Here is a 22,843-nt window from a genome sequence, read left to right as displayed (position 1 = left end):
ATGTAGGCCTAAAGCGGACAAGTGGACTATACTAGCAAAAGAGTGCTCCCTGATTTATCCATTATAATAAAAAAAGCTGTCTTACAAGCATTGGGTAGCTGATTTTTTTCAAAGTTTTGAAACCTGGCTAAGTTTTGATGATTTTCCAAGCAGACAACAACAAAAAAATATTCTCATCCTATGGATTTTGTCTTCCACCTAATAAAAGTCTTCAAATCATACAAACACAGGAGCTCAAAAGGATAAGTAAAATAGTTTTCCACACCCAGCCACCAGAAGTGCTTAATTTTCAGTTACTTTATTTTTCTGTTTAATTAAAAAAAAAAAAAGGCAAAACAACCAAAAAACCTGAAACTGAAAAATTATAAGCATTCACAGGCAGCCGTCCTAGCAACTGCCTAACAAAAATCACTAAGCTAAACATGTGCTTTTCAACCCTTTTCAAGTAAGTTAAATTTTACTCATATGAGCAACAGAAAACTGGTCCTTATGAGTGCAGAGATAGGTCATCTTACTCAGTGGTGAAGACTGCAGAGTATAATGGTATAACCAGTGATATTTCTTGTATTCTGTCTAGAGATTTTGATGTGTTTCATGAACATACACCCTAGATATGTTTGTTGATTTTACTGTCTTTCACACAATAGTATGAGGCTGATGGTTTAAAATAGCACTGATTTTAATTAAAGATTGTTGTTCCACTAGTTTCTTGTTGTATATCTTTGCCCCACTGTGGATGAGCACGTGATGGGGACCATATCCAGTGATTAAACTGAGAAATGTCAGGAGGTAGAACAAAATTGCCAGAAGAGGGTGGTGAGGGCTTAGCCTGAGAGAACAGAGTGGATATAAGAAGTAACTGGGGAATAAAAAATGGAGAAAGAGGTTAGGAACCAAAAGGCTGATGGTGAACCAAGTCCCTTAGAAATTACAGAATACGTCCCATGTTGAAACGGACAGAGGAATGGAAAAGGGGAGAGAAATTTTGGTGATGATAGGGAAGAAAATGAAAGACTGAAGGAATTTACTGTTGAGGGTTCATGCAAATTGGATAATGCATATTCATTGCTGTGCAAAACTGCACATGAGGACATTTGCATAAAACCTCCAGCTTTCTGAATTTAGGACTTAAGCAGGTACCCTCGGATGATAAAGAAAAGAGAATAAATGATTTGAGTTAGTGGCTCTGGGACTGGGACTTGGATAATGAGAGCTAAAAAAGCTCAAGCAGAGCCAGCAGTTTAATCTTTGCAGGTGCTCATACACATCTAATGTCCTGTACATGGCTTCAGAGGAAAATATCTGTCCAGACAAGAGAGGAAGGAAGACACTTTTCAGGAATATTGCTTCTGCTCTACAGCTAATTAATTACCAGTAAAAAAATAGCATGGTTAGAAAGCAGTTTGAAGATGCCTTAGCAGCCTCAACTGCATGGGGAGATCCTTGAGGAATCTCTGTTACTCCTTCATGCCTCATATATCCTACTCTGTCACTGCAGTTACTTATGTGTGGCAAGAGGCCTTGCAGTCTTGTCAACAACGATGATCCTGAGCCTTTGTTTTATGAAACTCAGCATTTTTTGGTTTGTTTTTTTTTTTTTAGCTAGCATTTCGTGCATGGTAAAACTTAGCCTCTTTTTCGGTACAGGACAATTGTATTTGGAGGCTCTATAATGTGTGTGTTGCAGTAAATTATTTATGCTGCCTTACGTCACAGAAGGGACCACAGTGGGTCATATGGTCCAGCCCCCCTGCTCATCCGGATCATGCCAGAGCACAGGGCACAGGATTATGCCCAGACAGTTCTTGAATATCTCCAGTGAGGGAGACTACACAGCCTCTGTGGGTGATTGCTTCCAGTGCATGGTCACCTGAATTTAAAGAACTTATTCTTCATGTTCAGGTGAAACTTCTTGTGAATCATTTTCTGCCCATTTCCTCTTGTCCTGTTGCTCAGAACCATGGAGCCGAGCCTGGCTCCATCTTTTTACATCCTTCTTTCAGATACTGACAGAGATTGATGTGATCCCCTCCCAGTCATCTCATCTTCAGACTGAACAGGCCCAACTCCCATCTGTGCAAGGGAGATGCCTCAGTACCCTACTGACCTGTCGCTAGGCACCACTGAAAAGAGCTTGTCTCTGTCATCTTTATACCCTCCCTTCATGTATTTTCCCACATCGATGTCATTCCCCTGAATCTTTGTTTCTCCAGGTTGGATAATTCCAGCTCTCCCAGTTTTTCCTCATGTGTGAGGTGCTCCAGTCTCTTAATTATCTTAGTGGCCTTCTGCTTGACTCTTCCAAGTCTCTTTTGTGTTGAGAAGTTCAGGCATGGTCACAGCACTGCAGGTGTGACCTCACCTGTGCTGCGTGGTGAAGAAGGTTCACCATAGGTCAGGTATGGGCAGCACTCTTCCTAATTGCTGCTCAGGGAACCATTTGCTCTCTGCCCAGCCAAAGCACATTGCTCACTCATGTGCACCAAGGTATTTGCCAGAACCCCCAGGTCCTTTTCTGCAAAGCTCCTTTCCAGGTGGGTAACCCTCAGCCTTTACTGGTGCCTGGGGTTGTTCTTTTGCACTTGGCCATGTTGAGCTTCATGAGGTTCTTGTCTGTCCATTTCTCCAGCTTGCCTAGGTCCCTCAGGATGGCAGCACAACCTTCTCGCACATCAGCCACTCCTCACATTTAATGCCAACAGAGAGCTTTGCCCCATCAACCAGATCTTTAATGGGGAAGTGAAACAGGCCCCATTACTGTTCCCTGGGGTGCAGTGATGGTTAGTGGCCTCCACTGAGTCTGGTGGCCTCTCATCAGCAGCCTCTGGGCCCAGCCATTGGGCCAAGTTTAGTAGCCCATCACCTGTTCTTCAGCAAGCTTCACGTCAGAACAGGTTGTGAATGGATGCTCACAATCTAGCTTCACCAATATTTTCAAGGCTTCCTTATTAGTATAAATAAGCACAGCCTAAAAGAAGTACAGAAATAGAAGTACAGAAATGTGTTAGTGATGGCCAAAGTCAAGCCCAGTGTGCATTCAGCCAGAATGGTGCCTGGATGGGAACACATAACTCATGGAGAACCTCTGAAGTCCTTTGAAAATGAGGGAAAGGATGTTCTGGCTTGGCAAGAAAAGAGCTAGGGGAATCTAAAAGATGGGACTTTCAGATTAAAGTGTGAGACAGGAAAATATTCTCTGCAGTAGCATTCTCAACAGTCAGAGGATAAGATATCCAGTAAGAGATGTCATAGAAAGATAGAAATATTGCAATTTGAGCAGGAAAAGGGAGACAGTCATGCTTTATGAATATAGAAAAGGTAACTAATTTTGTATTTTGGGAAGGAGGATAATCAGAGATAAGATCTGAAAGGAGAAAATTAAGGTCTGACATGTTTTCTGGTGTTCTTTCAAATGGTACTGAAAAAATAGTTAAGGGTATAGAAGAAGCAAGACAAATTTTATAAGCAGATATTTTAAATAACTACCATTACTGTGGCATTTTCTTCACAGTCAGTCATGACACTGCCTATTTTTTTAAATTTACATTAATTGGTAAAGACTACAGTGGAAAAGCAGGAATATACATACATATATATATATATATATATACACATGCAAACTAATTTTATTCATAGATTCTACAATAATTCATTATGTATTATGTTATTGCTCGACCTAGTCATGTGTATTTTATTTGTAACTCTGCAATTGAAATACTTCTGCTTAGTGGTAATTTGCTGAAATTATTCTACAAATATTTCTTCTGTTAGACACAGTTCTTAAGATGTGTTTTTTTGCATTACAACCTAAATTGTATTATAAAATACTCCTTCTAAAGCACTAGGGAGTGAGTTAAATTCCACCATAAGAGAGTTGTGTATCCAAAAGCAGGTTATTGAAATTGTCAGTGACCCAAATACCTTAGTCTTGGTGACATGCATCAGGGAATGCCAGCAGGAAATATTTCATTAGCAGCAGGAAACACTGATATTGGAGCATGGTATTTCTTGTGATATAAATCCAAACCTTTGGTAACCCAAAAAGCTTTGTATTGTTACTTAACTGAAAATGCATTTAAAGCCTCCTCCCTCTGATACAACTACTACTACTTTTCAGAGATTATTCAATAGCTCCATAACTAAGCATGTTCCTTTTTTTCCTAATAAAGAAAGACATATACACGTGTATATTTTTACATGAGTTGCAATTTCTCAGCGGAAAGCAAGGCTAATTGGATTTGGAAATAAACCTGGTATGGTTTCCCCACTTCTTGGAATTTGCTACATTTTCTGCTGTTACTGCAAGAAAAGAAAGCCAGCATTAGAAATCTGAGGAGAGCAAGATCTTTTTTATTTTATAGACATTTGCAACGATATTTTCCTGGTTTTCAATGATTTGAAGTTTGGGGTTTTCTTTGCATTTAATGGATTCCTCATTATCATGGTGTTTTCTATTAATTTTCCTCCTGTGTATTGAATATAAACTGATTTTTTTTTTTTTAATTGCAGTGATTTCTTTTCTATTTATTTATTTATTTATTGTTTGTGTTTATGCCAAATGACTATCCTTTCCCTTAGCTGACTTCCAGGTCAGGTCTCATTTGTCTCTAGATGTGTTCTCTGAAGAATCCTTTCTTTCCCACAGCATTTTCCTTCTGTGCTCATCCTCATCTCTCCTATTGGTTACACCTGTATTATTCATCCTATTTGCTTTAGCATATATTCAAACATGCATATAGTTCTGTCATTTAGTTGGGATCTACATTCATATTCTAAAATTTTTTTTTTGTTCCTTATGCAGCCTTTTACTCATTTCTGACAAGTTTATCAGGACAGACATTGCTACAGCCTTTGATGGGAAAGTATCTCTAGAGACTTAGGTGCTCACTAAAAACAGTTCCTTGCAGGAATTGAAAAATATGCTTTAGACTTTTTCATTGTATGATACTCTACCCTCCCCTACTGTGCCATAATTTTACCTTTACTAGTAGATTAGATGATTTTGGTAAACATAAAATGAATGGGCCAATTTCTACTACTGACTGAGAACAGATTTATTTCTGTGATGGTGGCTGTGAGTCAGACCCCTTTGACAGTGTTGGCACACAGTTGTTGGATTAGTTAGACACAAAGAAATATTTGTGATCTAAGTCTTAATAGGTGGTGATGGGTGGTAGGTTTTTTCCTTTGTGAATTTGTTTACACGTGTGTGTGGAAGGTGATTTGGGGGTGGAGTTTTGCTAAGGATATCCTGAAGTTGTAGAATAATTTAATTTTATTCTGCCACTTGTGATTTATAGAAATGTTCTTAGTAGCTGAAGAAGGTGGGGGTTGAGAAGGTGGGTGGGGGTGGGTGTGGTTTATCATACGATTTCAGATAGTGCAGGAAGGAATAAACTGAGTGACAAGCACCTGTCCTACTTCTCCCATTTCAAACACCTCTGGTTTTGCCCATTTTAGACAAATCTTGTGAAGCTGCTTTTGATGCACCAGGCAAACCCCAATCTGCTTAACTGCAATAATGAAAAGCCTTCAGGTAGGTGAAAATCCATGTACATAGTGTATGTATTAGCTATTGTGACACTGTTTTCTTTCCTTCCTGCTTTCTTAGCTATAGTTTATTTAGTGTAGAGTTATATACACATACACGTGCATACATTCTTACACACATTGCTGAAAACTGATGGTCATGGTAACTCAGGATATCCTATCAAATGACAGCATGTCCTTCCACTTGTTTCATTCCCTGTTTATTTGTAGCTATGTTTCTTACTTGAGAGTTCTTCCATGCCTTGGTGGTAGCTGCATTTACACATTTTTGGTGACTTCTCACTGAGTTCCTTTCTGTCTCAACTGCTTATAGTACATGGCCTCTTGAGTTAAAATTTCTGTAGCTGTTGTCTGAGAACAAATTCAACACCTAGTTTTGAGGTGTAGCTGTCATTGTTTACTGCAGAAGGCACCTTCTTAAACCAGACAGCAACAGGGAGCTGAAGCGCTGGCCCTAAAGGTGATAGAATTGTAGACTCTGTTAGGTTGGAAGTGACTTCAGATCAACTGGTCTTACACAGAGATCAAAGCAGAGCTCATGCCAGCAATGCTAGATAGCAGTGGGGAAAAGAAGAAACACATGGTTGTTCTACATTCTGTGCCTAGGATAAAATGAAGATGGAACTCAGTAGTGTAGGTAATAGAAACTTCCTGTCAGATTACGGGTGAACCTTCCCTTGCATAATAAAGCAAAATATGTTATGCTTCAAGTGCTGTACTGCCTACAAATACAGAGAACGAGAACTTCATGACACTTAACCTTAGAATTGTTGTTTGTGGTTAGATTGGGTTTTAATTTGTAAAAAAGGCTGTGAACTAAACTCAGATAATCTAACAATGCAGTTAGCTAACCATATTTAGTAGGTATTTGACACAGTTGAGTTAACTTTCTGGTCTGCAAACAGAACTGTTTTCAGCTCTTCTGTATGTATAAACATATAAATCTAGTTTGTAGAAATGTAAAACATTTTAAAAGGATTTAAGTGCATGTTTTCACAGGAATAAAGTGTTGAAAAGGGTTGTATTGTTTTTCCTGAAGTCCTGTAAATTATTGAATACTTCAGTTTGCTACACAGCAAGAATAGTTTTGAGGTTTTGCAGATGACAGCTTAAGTCTGTACTGAATTTACTTTGCCCTTTTTTTCCCAGTAATTTCAAGTATTATTTTATGATTGATATCTGAGCAATTTCTTTCGTGTTGTCTAGCCACATGTTTAGTCTCAATCTGATCTAGAGATTTTAATTCAAAGGAGCTTTTCTGCACCATTTTCTTGTCTAATATCTTGATGTTCCAATGTCTTAGATGTTGCAGCTTCTGATTTTATTGAGGAAATGCTTCTGAAGGCTGAAATTGTTTGGGAGGAAAAAATGAAAGACCCTTTAGCTGCTGCTACTTTATCTCAAGAAGAGCCATATGAAGAGATCATCCATGATTTGCCCACAATTTCCAATAAACTGTAAGTAAGTGCTGGTGGTGTTATAGAGTAATTCCCTGCAGTCAGATTATCCTTTGAACTATATCTGTCAATCTGTGAATCCGAGCTGTGTGTGCTTGGAGATATTTAAATCCCAGCTGGACATGATCCTGGGTAGCTGTCTTTACATGTCCCTGCCTGAGCAGGATGAATGGACCAGGTGCCCTCTAGGAAATCCCTTCCATCCCCAGCCATTCTGTGATTCTTTGTGATTTGGTGGATCAAGTAACTTTGCTTTTTGAAATCTCCTGAATAATCTTTTGCATTTGTATCTCTCATATCTTTTTGCCAACCTTAGTTTTATAATTATAATTATGAATAATAAAATATATTATTCTAATTGCAAGCAGAATTACCTGGGGGTTGCCTTAGTAGAATTATTAGAGGTTAATGCTGTAGACTTGAACATCCTTTTGTTAAGGTAGATGGGTATAGTGTAAGTAAAACTATCATTTCCTATAAGAGAAGCAAGGACAAATCCCAAAAGGAGAAAAATCAGATATGTGATTGCAGATGAAATGATAATGGTCAAAATTATATTTATATTTAGATTTGAATTTTTAAAATTCAAGTGGCATCAACTAACATTTAGCAGTGACAACTTAAAACTCAATATTGAAGAGTCAATTTGTGTCTTAAATTGTACATTTTGATACTTTTGTATTTTCTTGTGAACCTTAAAAAAAGATTGCCATGGGTATGTGAAAAGAGATGTACAATAGGTATGAAGCCCAACTGGCTGTGTTATGGAAGTTCAAGACATACTGATACTTCAAATTCTTCCTTCCAGATACTGTGACCCAGGGAATTTTAAAATTTAGAAGTTACAAGTAGTGTATTTATACAGTGTGCAGTTGCCACATATTGCAAGTATATATTTGTTAGTTGCATAATCTTGCAAAACACTGACAATAATTTTTCTGTAGTAATCACCAAAGAGTGTGTGAAGAAAACAATAACCTCTTATAGAGAGACAGATAAAGTATATCTGCTTCTTTTTCATAGTAGTTGTAGCTGGCAGAAGGTGTTTGGATACATTAAAATTTGGAAGAGTTGAGCAACTGTCATGAAATGATCAATCTGTTAATTCAGAACTCCATGGGATATATTGATATTTAGTATAGATTTAATATTTTATGGATGGCAAACACAGTGTGTTGTTTCTGCTTTGTGATTTGTAGTCATTAATGCAGGTAGCTGGGTGTATGATACTAATGTTTATGAAATTACTAATTTTTCATGCTTGGTAACTCCTTACAAAATAAGCAGTCCTCTAGTCTGACCCACTGTTTCAATAATATAAATCATACTCCTTGAATTTATGTGGCCTTCAACTGTCTTTTAAATGAAAAAAATTATTCTTGAGGCATGAAACTAAGCCTTTAGATCCTCAAATGTAACTAAAACTTTTAATTATTGACATGTTGTAATACTAGAAGTAGATGGTAGATCACACTTGAACCTATGTAATGATGCCTAGCAAAAGTTATTCATAGAGGTTTTAGAGACTTTGAGAACTTAGTCATCAATCTTGTATCTAGATGGTGCATTTCCATGTGTTTTATATTCTAGAAGTTTGTACTGCGATGCACATGTTGTACTGAATACTGGTTTTAGTGATAACACCCATTAACCTCTGGAAGACATGACTTGCACATACTTTAAGTGGTCTGAAAATATTTTTTCTCTACTCTTTTCTTCCTGTAATACATAGATTAAGATAGCTAATTTTTGTAAGTTTTCCATATAGTGACTCTTTATATGACAATAATGCAACCTGACATGTAAAACCTTCACTGGAAGTTTTGAAAAAGCAAAGCCCACTGAAGAGAAAACCATAAAAAATCGATATATGTGTAGAATTGAATGAGTTTAGCTTCTATTGCCAATGTATCCCAGTGTGGGACTGCATGTGGTCTGTGGTGCTTGCATGACAATACAGCACCAGGTGATGCCAAAGCCCTGTTCAGCTCTGTGCACTGACTTTGGCAGTGATCCTTTGCACACAAGCAGGGGGCCATTATTAGGATACAGCAAGCTTGAAGTAGTGCCACTTCAGCCTGTTCTTGAGACTTTTAGCAGTCTTAGGTTTAGTGACTTCCTCAGCCAGAGCTTTGCAGTACCCATCTATCAGTTGTGCTGTCAGTGCAGTGAAGTATCAGCTGGCCAGCCAGCTATTCTGAGATGGGAGCACTCTTGGAAGGCAAAGTTATTGATGTGTTTTGCTCATGCATGTCCCAGCTCTCATTACTGAATATGGAAATCTGTTGGTGAACCATTCACACAGAGTTCCATGTTACTTATAAATCATCTAACATTAATTTATAGTGGCTGAAAATCAGGTGTCATCTCAAAGTTAGTTATCTCAGTTCTATAGTATCATGCTTATAATTGTGAAACCCAAAACCCTTGGAGAGAGGTATTACTCCAAATGATAGTAGACATATTCTTAAGATACAGTGAATTATCCTCCAGAGTGGCTCCATGCTGCCTTTTAGAGAGGCAGCCTAGATGCCTGGTTCCAACATTTTTTTTTCCAATGGCTAATGTTGAAAATGAAGAGTTTAATCCTTCATGCTCTGTTAAGAGTCTTTAGAGAGATGTGTACTATGCTAGTTTGAAGATAAATATCTGTGCTGTTCTAGTGTACAAATCTAATTTTTTAGTGCTGAAGAGGAGTGCACAATAATAATCCACATATACCTTTACTTTATTATATATTGCATCCATTCTTCATCAACTCTCTAGATGTAAGGAAGTAATCTGAGGTTGAAAGTTTTACAGTAGTTCCCAGTAACTCTGTGTTGTGGCCATATTGCTTTGTGGCCATTTCTCAGAAGAAAACAGTATTCAAAAGCAGACTCAAAAACGATGAACAAACAATTATAAATAGCATGTGTTCTGTCAGCAAATCTAGTTTTGCTGGTTGAAATTTAAATTACAGCATTGATTTCTGGAAGAACACTATGAAAAGGTGAATTAAAAGTCAGGAGATGAAACAAAATTTAGTGGTCAGTGTATTTGAAATATGCTATTACCAGGCAAACCTGGCTTTCTGCATTGCACTCAGTCTCATCAGTGGGGTGCATGTGGCACGGGACAGGGTTGCAATTATTTCTCTTTGTCACTCCTCTCGTCTTGCTCTTTTCTTGTGCTTTACACAGGTCCTCCACAAGCTGCAGCACCTTTGTAGCCCTACTTGCTCCAGCATAGCTCCTTGGTCATAACTGACCAAGTAAATTAGCTGAAGGACAGAATTTTAGTCATGTCATGAAGTTATTTGAAAGTTGACCATTGCAGCAAACCCAGGGTCTTTGCTGGAAAGTTTTGCCAGTCTTAATTTTAATGGTACAGCCAAAAGAAAATTTGTTACTCCACTGGCAAAAATACCAGCACAGAATACATTAGTTGACATAGCTTACAGTTCAGAACATTAAATTTGCCATATCTTTTTAAAAGTGACTTTAGGCTCATGCTGTGGTCACAATGATCACTGTATACTTCTACACTTGTACATCTGCCTGTATAATATCATAGTGCAGTCATCTAGGTAGTGATAAATAACAAAAAATTAAGAATTTACTCTCAAAGTAGTTCTAACTTAATATATATTTATTAATATATATATTTTAATATATATATTTTTACAATATATATTTTCTGATGCATGTTTAAGTAAATATTAATTATAGTAATCATGTGTTTCAATATCAGCACAAGAATGTGAAATAAAATTGAAATGGATGTGTTCTATTGCTCTAGACAGCAAAACAGAAAAGAAATTTTTCTTACATTTCAATTCTTCTTTTCTATGTAACCATTTATGTATCACTTGCCTTTTAATTATTCTAGTGTTTTCAAACACTCTTCTAATGTTTAATCTCTTCTGAAAGTTCTTTTATGAAACTTTAATAAGTTTTTTAGACTTAAATTTCAGAGATTATGCATTTGACAGGTGTCAGCTGGCTTAGAAATTGTTTGAAGCATCTCAGAATTGCCTGTGGAAGGTTACAGAAATTTTCTCCAACAAAAGCTAAAAGCTCAAAGGGCCCATGGCAATATTACTGTAGATTCTTCCTTGATATAATTCTCTTAGCAAATTAGAAGGTGTCCAAGTGCTTCCAATATTGATGATAGAACTTCCAATTATTTGTTTGTCAGGTCTTACGCTTCACATGATTTCTTTTTTTTTTTTTTCTTTTTAAATGATGTGGTAGAGGATGGCAACCTAAATAAAAAATCTCACTTTATCTTAAAAAATGTCCAATAAAAATGCACAATATATCAAATTAATTCCATACATGAAGGCTTCTTTGAATAAAAGTTAAAATCACTGTTCCTCCATATAACATTCAATATTTTTTTCCAGTCAGATAGGCAGGTAGAAAGTCCTACCATGTTCAAATGGCATTACCCTAGATAACACTTCTTCTTGTCTCCTGTGCAACATTTTTTTGGCATAAGTCTTCCTTTGTGGTTAATTATTTATTAATTATCTATAAATTTTCATAAAAGAAGACAGTTCATGCTAATCTACTTGCCTACATTAACATAAAATCTTCCCTTTCACTGTTCCACAGTTGAGCTTTGAGAGGCATTGCTTGACTTAATCTTGTAACTAGTAGAAATACTTTTCTAAAAAGCCAGTGTTTTCTGGAAACATTTTATTTTGGTTTATTTTTCATACTGGCTTCCTGAACCTGAGTTAGGATGAACTGTCAGTAATTTTCCTATGTTTTTTTCTTTCAAAGAGTCGTTCACTTTTTTGTTTTAATATGAATTATATGTCATCCTTTCCATCACATGAAGTCCTATTAATATCTCATAAATGTACATAATTTAAAGGCTATTCATGTGTACATCAGTACATGAAACATGCCTGTAAATTAGGTTATTATTGTCCTCTTAAGTTCAAAATGCATCTGTCAAAATAGTAGGTACTCATTTACCCCCACACTTTTCTGTGATTTACAACCTGCTTCTCTTTTGACACACCTGAAAGGTTAATTTGGTTTTGAGGAGTTTATAGCTGAAATTTAAGATTTAAGAAGCTGAATTTTCTAATGTATGTTCTGTATAACCACAAAAGGGCAAGACTGAATGGGTAAGGTTCAACTTCACAGCAAAAAAAATCCTGGATCTTCACAATTTAAAAGAAGCATCACATGAATATTAAGAAAGATATAAGTAGCAGTGCTTTGGTTTTTGATACTTGAATTTTGCTTACACTTTTCCTAAAATCTTTCTTTGTAATTAAAACAAATTGAGCAGTTTTGGACAGTAGCATAAGGCTTCTCAGAAAGAAAACTTCATATTTAATTATGTTTTGCTCAATTCTGAATCTGGGTGAAATGTGAATTAATATTTGTCATTTATGTTTGTGTCGCAAGTGTTTAATCTCTTCTAGAGTCTAATCACTAAAATGTCTTATTCTAATTGCCAAGTTCTGCTCTGCGGTTCAAACTGAAAAAAATGAGGGTATATCTTTTGTCCATGTGAGATTTGGTAAACTTGTCACACAATTATCTATGGTAAACCTAAGTAGCAAATAGAAACTTCTATTTTTACCTATGTTCCTCTAGATATTTCACATTTAAATGTCTGAAGCAAAGCATCTTGAGGCAAAAAAACATTTATATTTCATTATGAAATGTTTAAACTAATTCTTTCAATATTTATTCAATATTCACGAACTTACAGTTTTGTGAAAGGTTTTGTTTATCTATCTTTTATTCTGTGAGAAACAACTTTGTCTTATTTTTCAATGAATTCTGCCTAGAAGATGATTTATATTTTATTTCTAAAATGATGGGTGTATTTCAGTTCTGTTTCCAAGAGCAGTTCTTATCCCCAGTTGCTGTCAGTGTTAGCTATGAGTATTCGAGTTAACTGTATAACCATGTTTTTTTAATAATCAGCAATGAAACTCAAGTAGCTTAGAGTAAATATAAGATTTATTTTAACTAAGTTTGGGCTTTATTCCATAGTGGAATGAACTATTCCCACGTTCCCATATTAAGTCCACATTTGCTTTCAAAGAAATTATGTACGCATTTTGGCAAGGAGCTGATGTACACTCCATGAGATTGTCTCATCCGCACTGTCGGAATCCAGACTGTTATTTTTTAAGATATTTGTATTCTCAACTCATGCAGCTGATTCCTTGCTAATTCCTTGGATGTGCAACTCAGAAAAATCTTCCAAGATTTTGGCGTTGTTGTTTTTCAGAATTGTCATAGTCTGAACTCCTAGTAGGGAAAACAAGTCCATGTGTATATTAAGAATAGTTTTAACTCTTATGTGGATGAAGAATATTACATATTGTTCAAGTAATTTCAGGAGTCTGCTATTTGCTTTCTTGTTGGTTATTTTTACTTAGCACAATTTCAGAGCAGCTTCCAGTCATAAAATGGATTTTAGATATTGCCCGATTAAAAGTAAGCTGAAAAAGTGATGGAATTTAATTTTAATAACTGCAATGGCAATATATGCATTGTTACATTTAAACATACTATTTTTCAAAATAGTATTGTGGAGTTTAGCTGTGCTTTTTACATTCAGTTGCAAAATTGGCTATTGATTTGCCAACCTAGTGCTGTCAAAAGCAGACTCATGCATATTCACTTTGGCTTGTTCAATTCTGCTTCAGGGAAGACATGCATAAAGGTGAATTTTGAATCAAAGTATGTTGCTCTGTGTCTTTGGGAACAGACCAGCCTATGTGAACAGTTTATTTCTCACCAATTTCTCTTCAGTAGTTGGACCAGGAGCTTGTGTTTCAGCCCAGAGTTGTGTCTCAGTTCTGTGCTTGTGCCACCCACAATTTGATTGTCTGTCATCTTCAGCAGGAGTCTAATTGCTTTATTGATTCTCTTTGTAGCAATCCCCTGGCTTTACCGATTGCCAAGCAAGACAGTTTGCTGGAGAAAGATACCATGTTCAAAGATGCAGCTAAAGGCCTATGTAAGCAGCAATCTCAAGACAGTGCATCTGAAAATATCACTGTGAACACCACAACCAAACTTGAGCAGGTAACAGCATGCGGTGTCTTGAAATTTTCATTAGTGCTTAGGTCTGGAAATTGTAACATAATGAAGCTGAAGACCATAGTGTTTTTTTCCCTGACCATTCAGCACTATCATTTGCACTGTGGAGCCTTGTCACCTTGAGCACTCCCTGCAGTCTGTTTCCTCTGCAAATTGAGCAGCTGCTTCCTGCCAGCTACTGGTGGCAGGTCAGGAGCTGTGGGGAGGGCTGAGCCCCTCAAATTCTATTCATGGATGACAACAGGGGAGGGACTCTGGGCAGTTGGTGTTGCCCAGAGTGTGTCCTTGTCTCAAACCTCGAGTTACAAAAGAAACACAACCTGGGAGACTGAAAAAAACAAAAAGAATGTCTAAGGAATATAAAGCTGCAAAGTGACTGCAATTCAAAGCTAGGAATTTTTAGATTTACAGCTGCAGTGTAAACTCCCTTTCTTGTGATAATACATTAGATTATCAGCACTGATTATTTGAATACACTTTACAGTTTTCTCCACAGGAGGACAATCTCAATCAGTATTTAGGATGAATGCAAAAGGAGACAATTACCTTTTGCTTATAAGTCCAGCATGTTCCAGGTTCAAATGTTTAGGACATTTCTTTTTAGTTTGTTCTTTATATTTGGTTTGGTTTTTGTTTTCTTTAGATTTTTTGTGATACAAAGGGGTTTATTTTCTGTTACATACATTTGGGAAACACATATTCCAGAAATATTTAGCCATTTATGAAAAAAACTACTTTAGGATCAAGGGATGGGGGAGGGTAGCATTTCCATTAAAAATACTTTACTGTGAATTTTAAGCATAACAAAGGAGCAAGATATTGGTTTGATTTAAGCCACATTAGTTCAAAGAAACTGCATCTCTGTCTTGGCAGAAGAATGCATGCTCCTCTGGTTTTTATTTGGATGTGTTTCAGAGGAATGGCTTGATCATACAAGATCAATCAGTGCATCCATATGTAAAGGATATGAGTCAATCTGTGAAAGAGTTTCAGCTTTGGAGTCCTGTGGAGTGCTGGTTCCCTATCCAGTCAGCAGATACCACAACATGTTTTGCACTTGGCTTACATCTTGTTTTCATGTCATGCAGTTTCTGATGGTGCTGACTGATGTGATTTGGTGGAAACTGCCATTCCAAGGGACAAGCACTGCTGGTCAGAAAAGTGAATGCTTGCAACCCTTTAAGGAGGAATCTTCCTATAATTGTAGGAAAAGAGAGGAGAGAATTTAGTTTACAGTCTTGCCAAGATTATTGCTTCTGGATGTTCAACAGAAGTGTGTACAAGAACACAGATACCTCTTTCTGCCTCAATAATTTTGATGTAAGCCTAGCCAAAAATATTCAGGTTTTCATTATCTCTAAGCTAAACTTTTGCTTTATAGTTTGTGAACTAAAACATACACAGAAAGTGATAAAATTAGCAGATTGAATTCAGTCTTCCAGATGAAAATGAACAAACAGAAGTTTTCATGCTCATAATCTCATTGTCCACCATGATCCTGAGTCTCTTCAGGGTCCCAAGGCAGATTTTCAAAAGCAGTCCTGTTGTTTTAGTTTACAACAGTGGAACTTCCCACAAGTCAAAGACTTGTAACTATTGTGGGAAGTTCCACTGTAGTGAACAGTGAAAGTCACTTTGACTTGTCAAGTCAAAGAGAGCAGACTTAAAGGTGAAACTCTTTTAGCTCTTTTATCTGAGGAATTTCTGCAGGAAACAGTCTGAAATTCTACTCTAATCTAGCTAGGAGTGTGTGTCCTATTTTTTTTAGTAACAGGAAAAACTAGAAAATATCTGTAGTGGCATAATTTGGAGTGATGCTCCCTAGTATGGAAGGATAGGAAGAGGCCTGTCTGAGAAATTATCATTAGCAGGGGATAGGTTAGAAATGGTGCTATTTTAGTTGGTTTTAAAATGACTGGTTGCTTTAGAAAAGAATTAATGCAACTTTTCAGTTATCTAGGGCTTAATGAGCTTTAGCTCTTATGAAGGAAAGAGAGTAAACTGCTTTAATTACTTCAGGAAACAGTTAAATTTTAGGAAAGTAAAGAGCCTCTAGATTTTTTCAAAATAAAACATGTAATTTATTTTTTTTTTAATGTAATTGTGATCCTGGAAGTAGAGGGATTGTATTCTCTACTTCTTGCCATGCTTTATGAACTGCAGGTATATGTGTATCATATCTATTTGTCTTAATAATATTTAGACTTTAATTTCCAAGGACAAAATTTATCCAGTTAATGCTATTTTATTATTATTGTTTTTAATAATAACATATTGTATTGTAATAAAATATTTCACAATTAGAGAAATAAAGTTTTGATTTAGTGCTGATACCAAAGGAAATCTTTGAACAACCCCTTCCCGCTGTTCCTGCCTTTTGGGTATCCTAACCTAAGGAGTTTCTAATGAGTTCCCTTTTATTCATACTAGCTGCATTCAAACTACACTCAAAGTAATCATGTTCTGTTTAATTTTTCAGTAGGATATGTGGAGTCATTACTTGAATTTTATGTTCATATATTATTGAAATATATCAGGATGATATTTCATATGCTTTATGTCAGAAACACCACACATTCTTAGGCAATCTGGCATGCAGATTAGGCCTTTACTGGGGGATCAAAAAGAAAAAATTTGTCCTAGCACATTTCAGACATACATTTTTAATACAAAAACCCTATAACTTTTTTGGTTTGGAAAGAAATAGCTGTTCAAATTTATGTATCACTTCAGATTGCTTAAATTGCAAAAATGCTGAAAAAGAGCCTTAAGAAAATATTATTTTCTGGGCAGATTTTTATTACTTGAAGTATAGGAGAAGGGGATGAAGTGACTACTTCAATAAAGCCTTTTGGACCTTTCTTGGCTTGTATTAGCTTTTGTTTTTTTTCCTAGTTAAAAGGTGTTCTTTGATCATCAATAATGTCAAGATCTGTGCTGCCAAACAAAGGCAGTATGAATAATTTTCATAAATTTATCATATTCTCAATTTATCTTCCTCTCATCTGGGAAGGATATTTTTTTAGTAGCAGATTCAAATTAATGTCTTGGAATTGAACTACATGCTTCATGCTGCAAAAAATTAAAAATTAAATATTTTATTTCTCCTAATTGAGTCTTCTTTAAAAAAATAAAATTGTCCTTTGGTTCTTGTTTATGTATTGTTGGCCACATGAACTGTGTGATAGAGTATCCCTTGATTGCCTTTTTGATTGTTCCAGTATGAATTATAACACAGACAAGACTCAGCTCTGCAAAATATAATATTACACATAAGAGCTAGGATGTATTTCAGAGAAACAACTGTGTAAAAAATATATGCAACTAAATAATATATATAACTCTAAAACTATATATAACTAATCTATGAGCAGATCCTGAACATTGTTAAGTGTATGTAATTGAATAGAGTAAATAGAAATCTTCATTGTAAGCATTACAAAAATCTAAAAACTAATCACTTCCAAAGGCATGGTTATATTGAAACTTGTGCTCTATGTATGGCTATTTTTATTTTATGTCTTGTAACATATACATCATGCAATTAAAATGACAGCCAGATAGATGCATTGAGTTAAAAAACACATCTCTATGCTCAGAAAAGTGGATGAGAATGGAAGCTTAAGGTACCCATAAATAAGATATTAAACATGTACATATTGTTTAGTGTTAAGTCAGTCAGTTGTGAGTTTAAGGGATTTAGAGTTTCTTATTTCTATGTGATTATTTGCTTGTTGAATTACGTAATTTGATGCAATGAGTCAGGTAGAAAATGCTGAAACTCCAAATCCTAAACTTCGTAGAAAAATGTTGAAAAGATCTTGATTTCCTTACTTGGAGTTTTCTGAGCACTTCACATTTCTAACCATACTTACAGAATGAGCATTTTTGGCCATGCTTAGTTTATGAAATAAATGCAAGCCAGTGCCTGTTTCCTGGCCTAGGGCTGCATGGGATGAGTCCGTAGACATCTGTAAGGCAAAATTTGTCTCCCTGCAGAGATGGGGCCATGTCCAAATGACCTTTGGGAAATGATTATTGTCATGTAACCTGAATGATACCCGGTTTCATCTGCATGAGTGCTAGCTGGTGAACCAGGAATGTATAAGGAAGTGTCCTAAAAAGTTCAGAAAATATGGAGAATCCCAGGGCAGTACTTTTATCCAAACCTTGCTTTTATTTACAAATACCCAGCAGAGGTTTATTGTTTGTAGAGATAGATTAAGATAAGCTCATTCTATGGCACAGATGTTCTGAGTTTTGATAGCACACAAGGGAGTGCAGTGAAGGCCAATGCCTGTTTTATTCCTTCATGCCAGGTGAGCACACTATTAAGGAAAGAATGCCACAGACTTGTCTCTCTGCTCTCTCTCTGCAAGACACTTAAAAATATTCTTGGAATTCTTTGGTTAATTTTTTTTTTCTATTCTGATGTACATCATCAAAGGCAAGTGCCAAAATGCAATTTAATTTTTTGTTTTGCCAAGTGGATTTCTTGTTTTCTAGTCAGCTGTACATCTGACTGCCATAATTAAAAACAAAAAGAGCAAGAAATGCCATTTTCTGTGGGACAGAGGAATCTTCACTCACTTCAATGGGATGAGGAACAAACCTCTCCAACCGGTAGACAATAGGTGCCTTACACCTGTAAGGCACAGGTAGTGAAATCTGAGTATCAGGTTTTCTGAACTCGACCTTGAACCTATGGCAACTGAGCTGCAGCTTGGAAGTTCTGTGTCAGATCTCCAGTACTAAACACAAGTATCCATTGTCTTTGGGCTCTTCCCCATGGCAGAAGCATGCTCCATGTTCCCTCCAGTATCTCCCAGTCTGCTTCTGCCTCTGATCTCCTGTCATTGACAAAAGCTGAAGGTGCTGAGGTGTTCACCAAAAAAAGGCAGTGCCTGCTTTTCTCTTGAGCCTTGATTTTAAGCAGAGCAATAGAGGGAAGAAGTATCATCCTAATTGTCCATTTCCAAAATAGACCCCAAGTTTTTATAGTAACCTCTGAACAAACTACCTAGTTCTATTGCCATTCATGTGAGAATTTTCTGTTTCTGCTTATTTTGCTTACATAAAAAATGAGTCAAACTACATTTTAAGTGTAGACCATTAATTATAAGCACACTGCTTAATGTGTCAGTGTTTATTTTGTCTTTAATCAAACTTCCATTGTCACTGATTCTTTTTTCTTGTCTCCCATTTCAAGGTGTAGATCATTATTTATAAGCACACTGCTTAATGTATCAGTGTTTATTTTGTCTTTAATCAAAATTCCATTATCACTGATTCTTTCTTCTTCTGTCTCCTGCCTCAGTCTTTTGGATCTTTTTTGTTTCATTAGGTTTTTATTTACCCTTGCAGAGTTTATATTATTCACCCTAATCTCAAAAGTGTTAAGCAATTTCACTCAGCAGTTTTTGCTAAAGTGGACTTTTCTGATTATCTTCTGGCTTCCCTAATAAATTTCCAATTTCTTACTAACTTACTTCTCTTCTGCAAGAAAAATTCAAGAACAATTTCAAATCCCATATAATAAAGAGTGGTCTGTGAGCTTAATTAAATACTGCAAGGAATACTTTACAAGTCCAGTAGCTAATTTCTTGATTTCTTCTGTTATAAACATTTAATGAAGAGAGCAGGAAAATTGCATTTGATCGTTATGAGTTTAAGAACTGCAAATTGCACTCTGGTATCTTCTCAAGAGCCCATCAGACTCATGCAGTTATACACCATAACATCGATATTAATTTTTATATTATTCTCTTGATTAATGATGTGGATTTATCGGGAGTCACAACTTTCCGTTTTCCTGATGCGTTTTTTTCCCATAAATTCTAGTGGTCTTGGTTTATACTGTAAGTTAGAACATTATGGTACAGAATGATTCATTGTGAAGTTACTTTATTTCTCTAATTTGTGTTTTCTAGATCAAGCTAATGCCTCCAGCTCCAAATGATGACCTGGCTTCTCTGAGTGAGCTCACAGACAGCAGCCTGCTTTACGAGATTCAGAAGCGTTTCAACAATAATCAGATATATGTGAGTTGCTATTCACCTATCAATAGTAAGCTTTCAAAAAAGACCAAAGAGAGAACAGGAGAAATAGGATTACTATCATAACTACTGGACAGTAAACTGCCCCGAACTCATGACTAGTTTTAAAAGGATGAGGGCGTGTATGTGTGTGTAAGCCCTGCAATTCCTTAAGATGGTGTAGGAAAAGGAGAAATAAAAAATAGAATACCACTTCAACAGGTTTGAATAGAATGTATGTGTGTTTTTTTCAAGGAGGAAGTAAGTTGGTAAACACTTGTCATGAATGAGTGTTTTAAGGTCGCTCAGATCTCAGTGTGGTTGGGGTGGGGGTGCGCCACCATGATTTATAATCTTCCTTCTCAAGCCACCAAAAGAGCCTTCCATTTTCAAAATTGTGTTAATTTAATAGAGAATGATTACTAGAAACATAAAAGAAATTTAAATTTAAAAATCTCTCAGCATGGGAGATTTAATTATTCATTTCTTCCAGCATCAGAGAAATAATTATATTGTAGTGTTAATCATCGAGATACCAAAAGAAATTTTTATATCCCTGTCCATATCTTACCCATAACTTATTACCAACTTACTAAACAGCTGAGTGAAGTGTAAATGTGAAATATGCATATTATTTTTAAATTTTTCAGTTGATTAGACTATTTTGACAAAAGGAATATGGGGAACTGTTATGTTGCTGTGTATCCATTTGAAATTAAGGGAACTTCAGTTTTAGGTGTTATGACATTCAGTGGTAAAAAAAATTCTGGGGTTTGCAATCATGGATCAAATGCTAAAAAATACTCATTATATTAATATTTGTTTACCTTTATCTCACTTTCAAAGATACCAGATAACTTAAACTGAATTAATGAAGATCCACAGAGTAAGCCTTTTATTTTAAGATACTGAAGATTTCACCTGAAAGAATCTTCTACTCTGGAATTCTCTTAGCTTAATAGAATTTGTAGGCAGTGAGCACTAGTATTCTACTCAACAGCAGCCACTGTGCTTAGGCAGAGTATCAGCATCAGGGCTGAAGATGCTTTCATCTTGACTTGGTTCTTAGACTTGGAAGGAAAAGTCCTTGGGCTCCAATTCCAAGCCAAAGTCCTCATTAGTACTAAAGACTTCCTGCTTCATTTTCTTTTGAAGCTTTATAAAGTTTCATTATGCTGGAAAACCCAACAGTGAAGTCAGGGTGGGTGAGAGAAGGGAAATAAATTGATGCATTTTAGAAGAAAATCATATTTACTATGAAAGATAATATTTTCCACCTCCCCAAATGAAAACGCTTTTTCTTGAAAAAGACAACATGGCTGGAACTGTTCACATGATGCTTTGCTGGCTGACCTTTTCAGAGAGAGAAGTCTGGCAATTTTTGCATTCTAATAGCAGCAGCTATTTATGTGGAATCAAAAGTATAGCAGCGAGAATGGCCTACAATCTTACACTTAAGTGCACAGAATTGTAGAATGGTTTGAGTTGGAAAGGACCATTAAGATAATCTGGTTCCAACCCTCTAGCCATGGCCAGAGACATCTTCCAGTAGAAGATGTTGAACTCAGGGCCCCATCCAGCCTGTCCTGGCACATTTCCAGACATGGGGCATCCTCTGGGCAACCTCTTGAAGTGCCTCAACATTGTCACAGTAAAGATTTTTTTCCTAGTAGCTAGTATAAATCTTTTCCCTTTCAGCTTAAAACCATTCCTCCTCATTCTGTCACTACAATCCCTGATAAAGAGTGCCTCCCTATCTTTCTTGTAGGCCCCTTTAGGTGTTGGAAGGTTGCTATAACTTCTCCCTGGAGCCTTCTCCAGACTAAACTGTCTCAACTTCCTCAGCCTGTCTTCACAGCAGAGGTGCTCCAGGCCTCTGATCATCTTTGTGGCCCCCATTTTGTCCTAACAGGTTCCATGTCTTCCCTGTGCTGGCACCCCAGAGCTGGATGCAGTGCTCCAGGCGGGCTCCCAGCAGAGCAGAGGGGCAGAATCCCTCTCTCACACTGGCCACAATTGGATTTCTGGGCTGCAAGAGCACAGTGCTGGCTCATGTCCAGCCTCTCATCCATCAATAACCCCAAATATGAAATAGTAAAATCTTGCAAACATGCAATCATTAGATGATTTACTCTTTCTGATATGGTCAGATAGCTTTTCTAGATGCATGCTCATATGTTCCTATACACATACACTTGCATAAAGACTTGTATGTTTATCCATTGCTCCATCTTACCCCACAAGCAACATATTTTAATGTATCAGCTCTGGATAACCAGTGTAGCATTTCTAAATTATGTCATCTATTCCATAAAAATCACTTGAGGAGCTTTTTTATGTGGTATTCATGCCAGGAGTTAGACTCGATGATCCTTGAGAGTCCCTTCCAACTCAGCAGCTTCTGTGATTCTGTGACAGTTTTTTTTAGTTTAACAAGTGGTAAGTTCCAAATTAAATTTCAAATAATCTACCAGTAATATATGTAGTGCAATTTTTCTCTGCATAATTTTCAGTTATGAACAATTCAATTTATTACAAAAAATACTAATTAATTCTGTTCAAAATGTAAATTTAGATCTCAAATTCAAACTGTGGAGTTAAAAGCTCAGAATTCATGAATTATGTTTAGCATGTTGTTAGCTAGATTTAAGAGGCTTTGTTGAGAGTTCTTTTTGGAAGAAAGCCAATAACCTCTTAAAAATTCAATTTATTATTTAATAAAGCAATTACTTCTTTT

General features: G+C 36.2%; 1 protein-coding gene across 1 annotated transcript in view; it reads left to right on the top strand.

The window, feature by feature from the left end:
* Positions 1–22,843, top strand: part of MYO16 (myosin XVI) — a 253,364-nt gene that overhangs the window by 74,986 nt on the left and 155,535 nt on the right. Inside the window, exons 7-10 of the mRNA XM_009085476.4 lie at positions 5,461–5,536; positions 6,854–7,007; positions 13,906–14,056; positions 20,002–20,112. Coding sequence (XP_009083724.3) covers positions 5,461–5,536; positions 6,854–7,007; positions 13,906–14,056; positions 20,002–20,112 — 492 coding nt within the window. The remainder of the gene's footprint in view (positions 1–5,460; positions 5,537–6,853; positions 7,008–13,905; positions 14,057–20,001; positions 20,113–22,843) is intronic.

This window comes from Serinus canaria, chromosome 1, assembly GCF_022539315.1.
Source record: "Serinus canaria isolate serCan28SL12 chromosome 1, serCan2020, whole genome shotgun sequence".
NCBI lineage: Eukaryota > Metazoa > Chordata > Aves > Passeriformes > Fringillidae > Serinus > Serinus canaria.
Note: the sequence above shows the minus strand (reverse complement) of the source record. Positions and strands in the feature narration are given on the sequence as shown.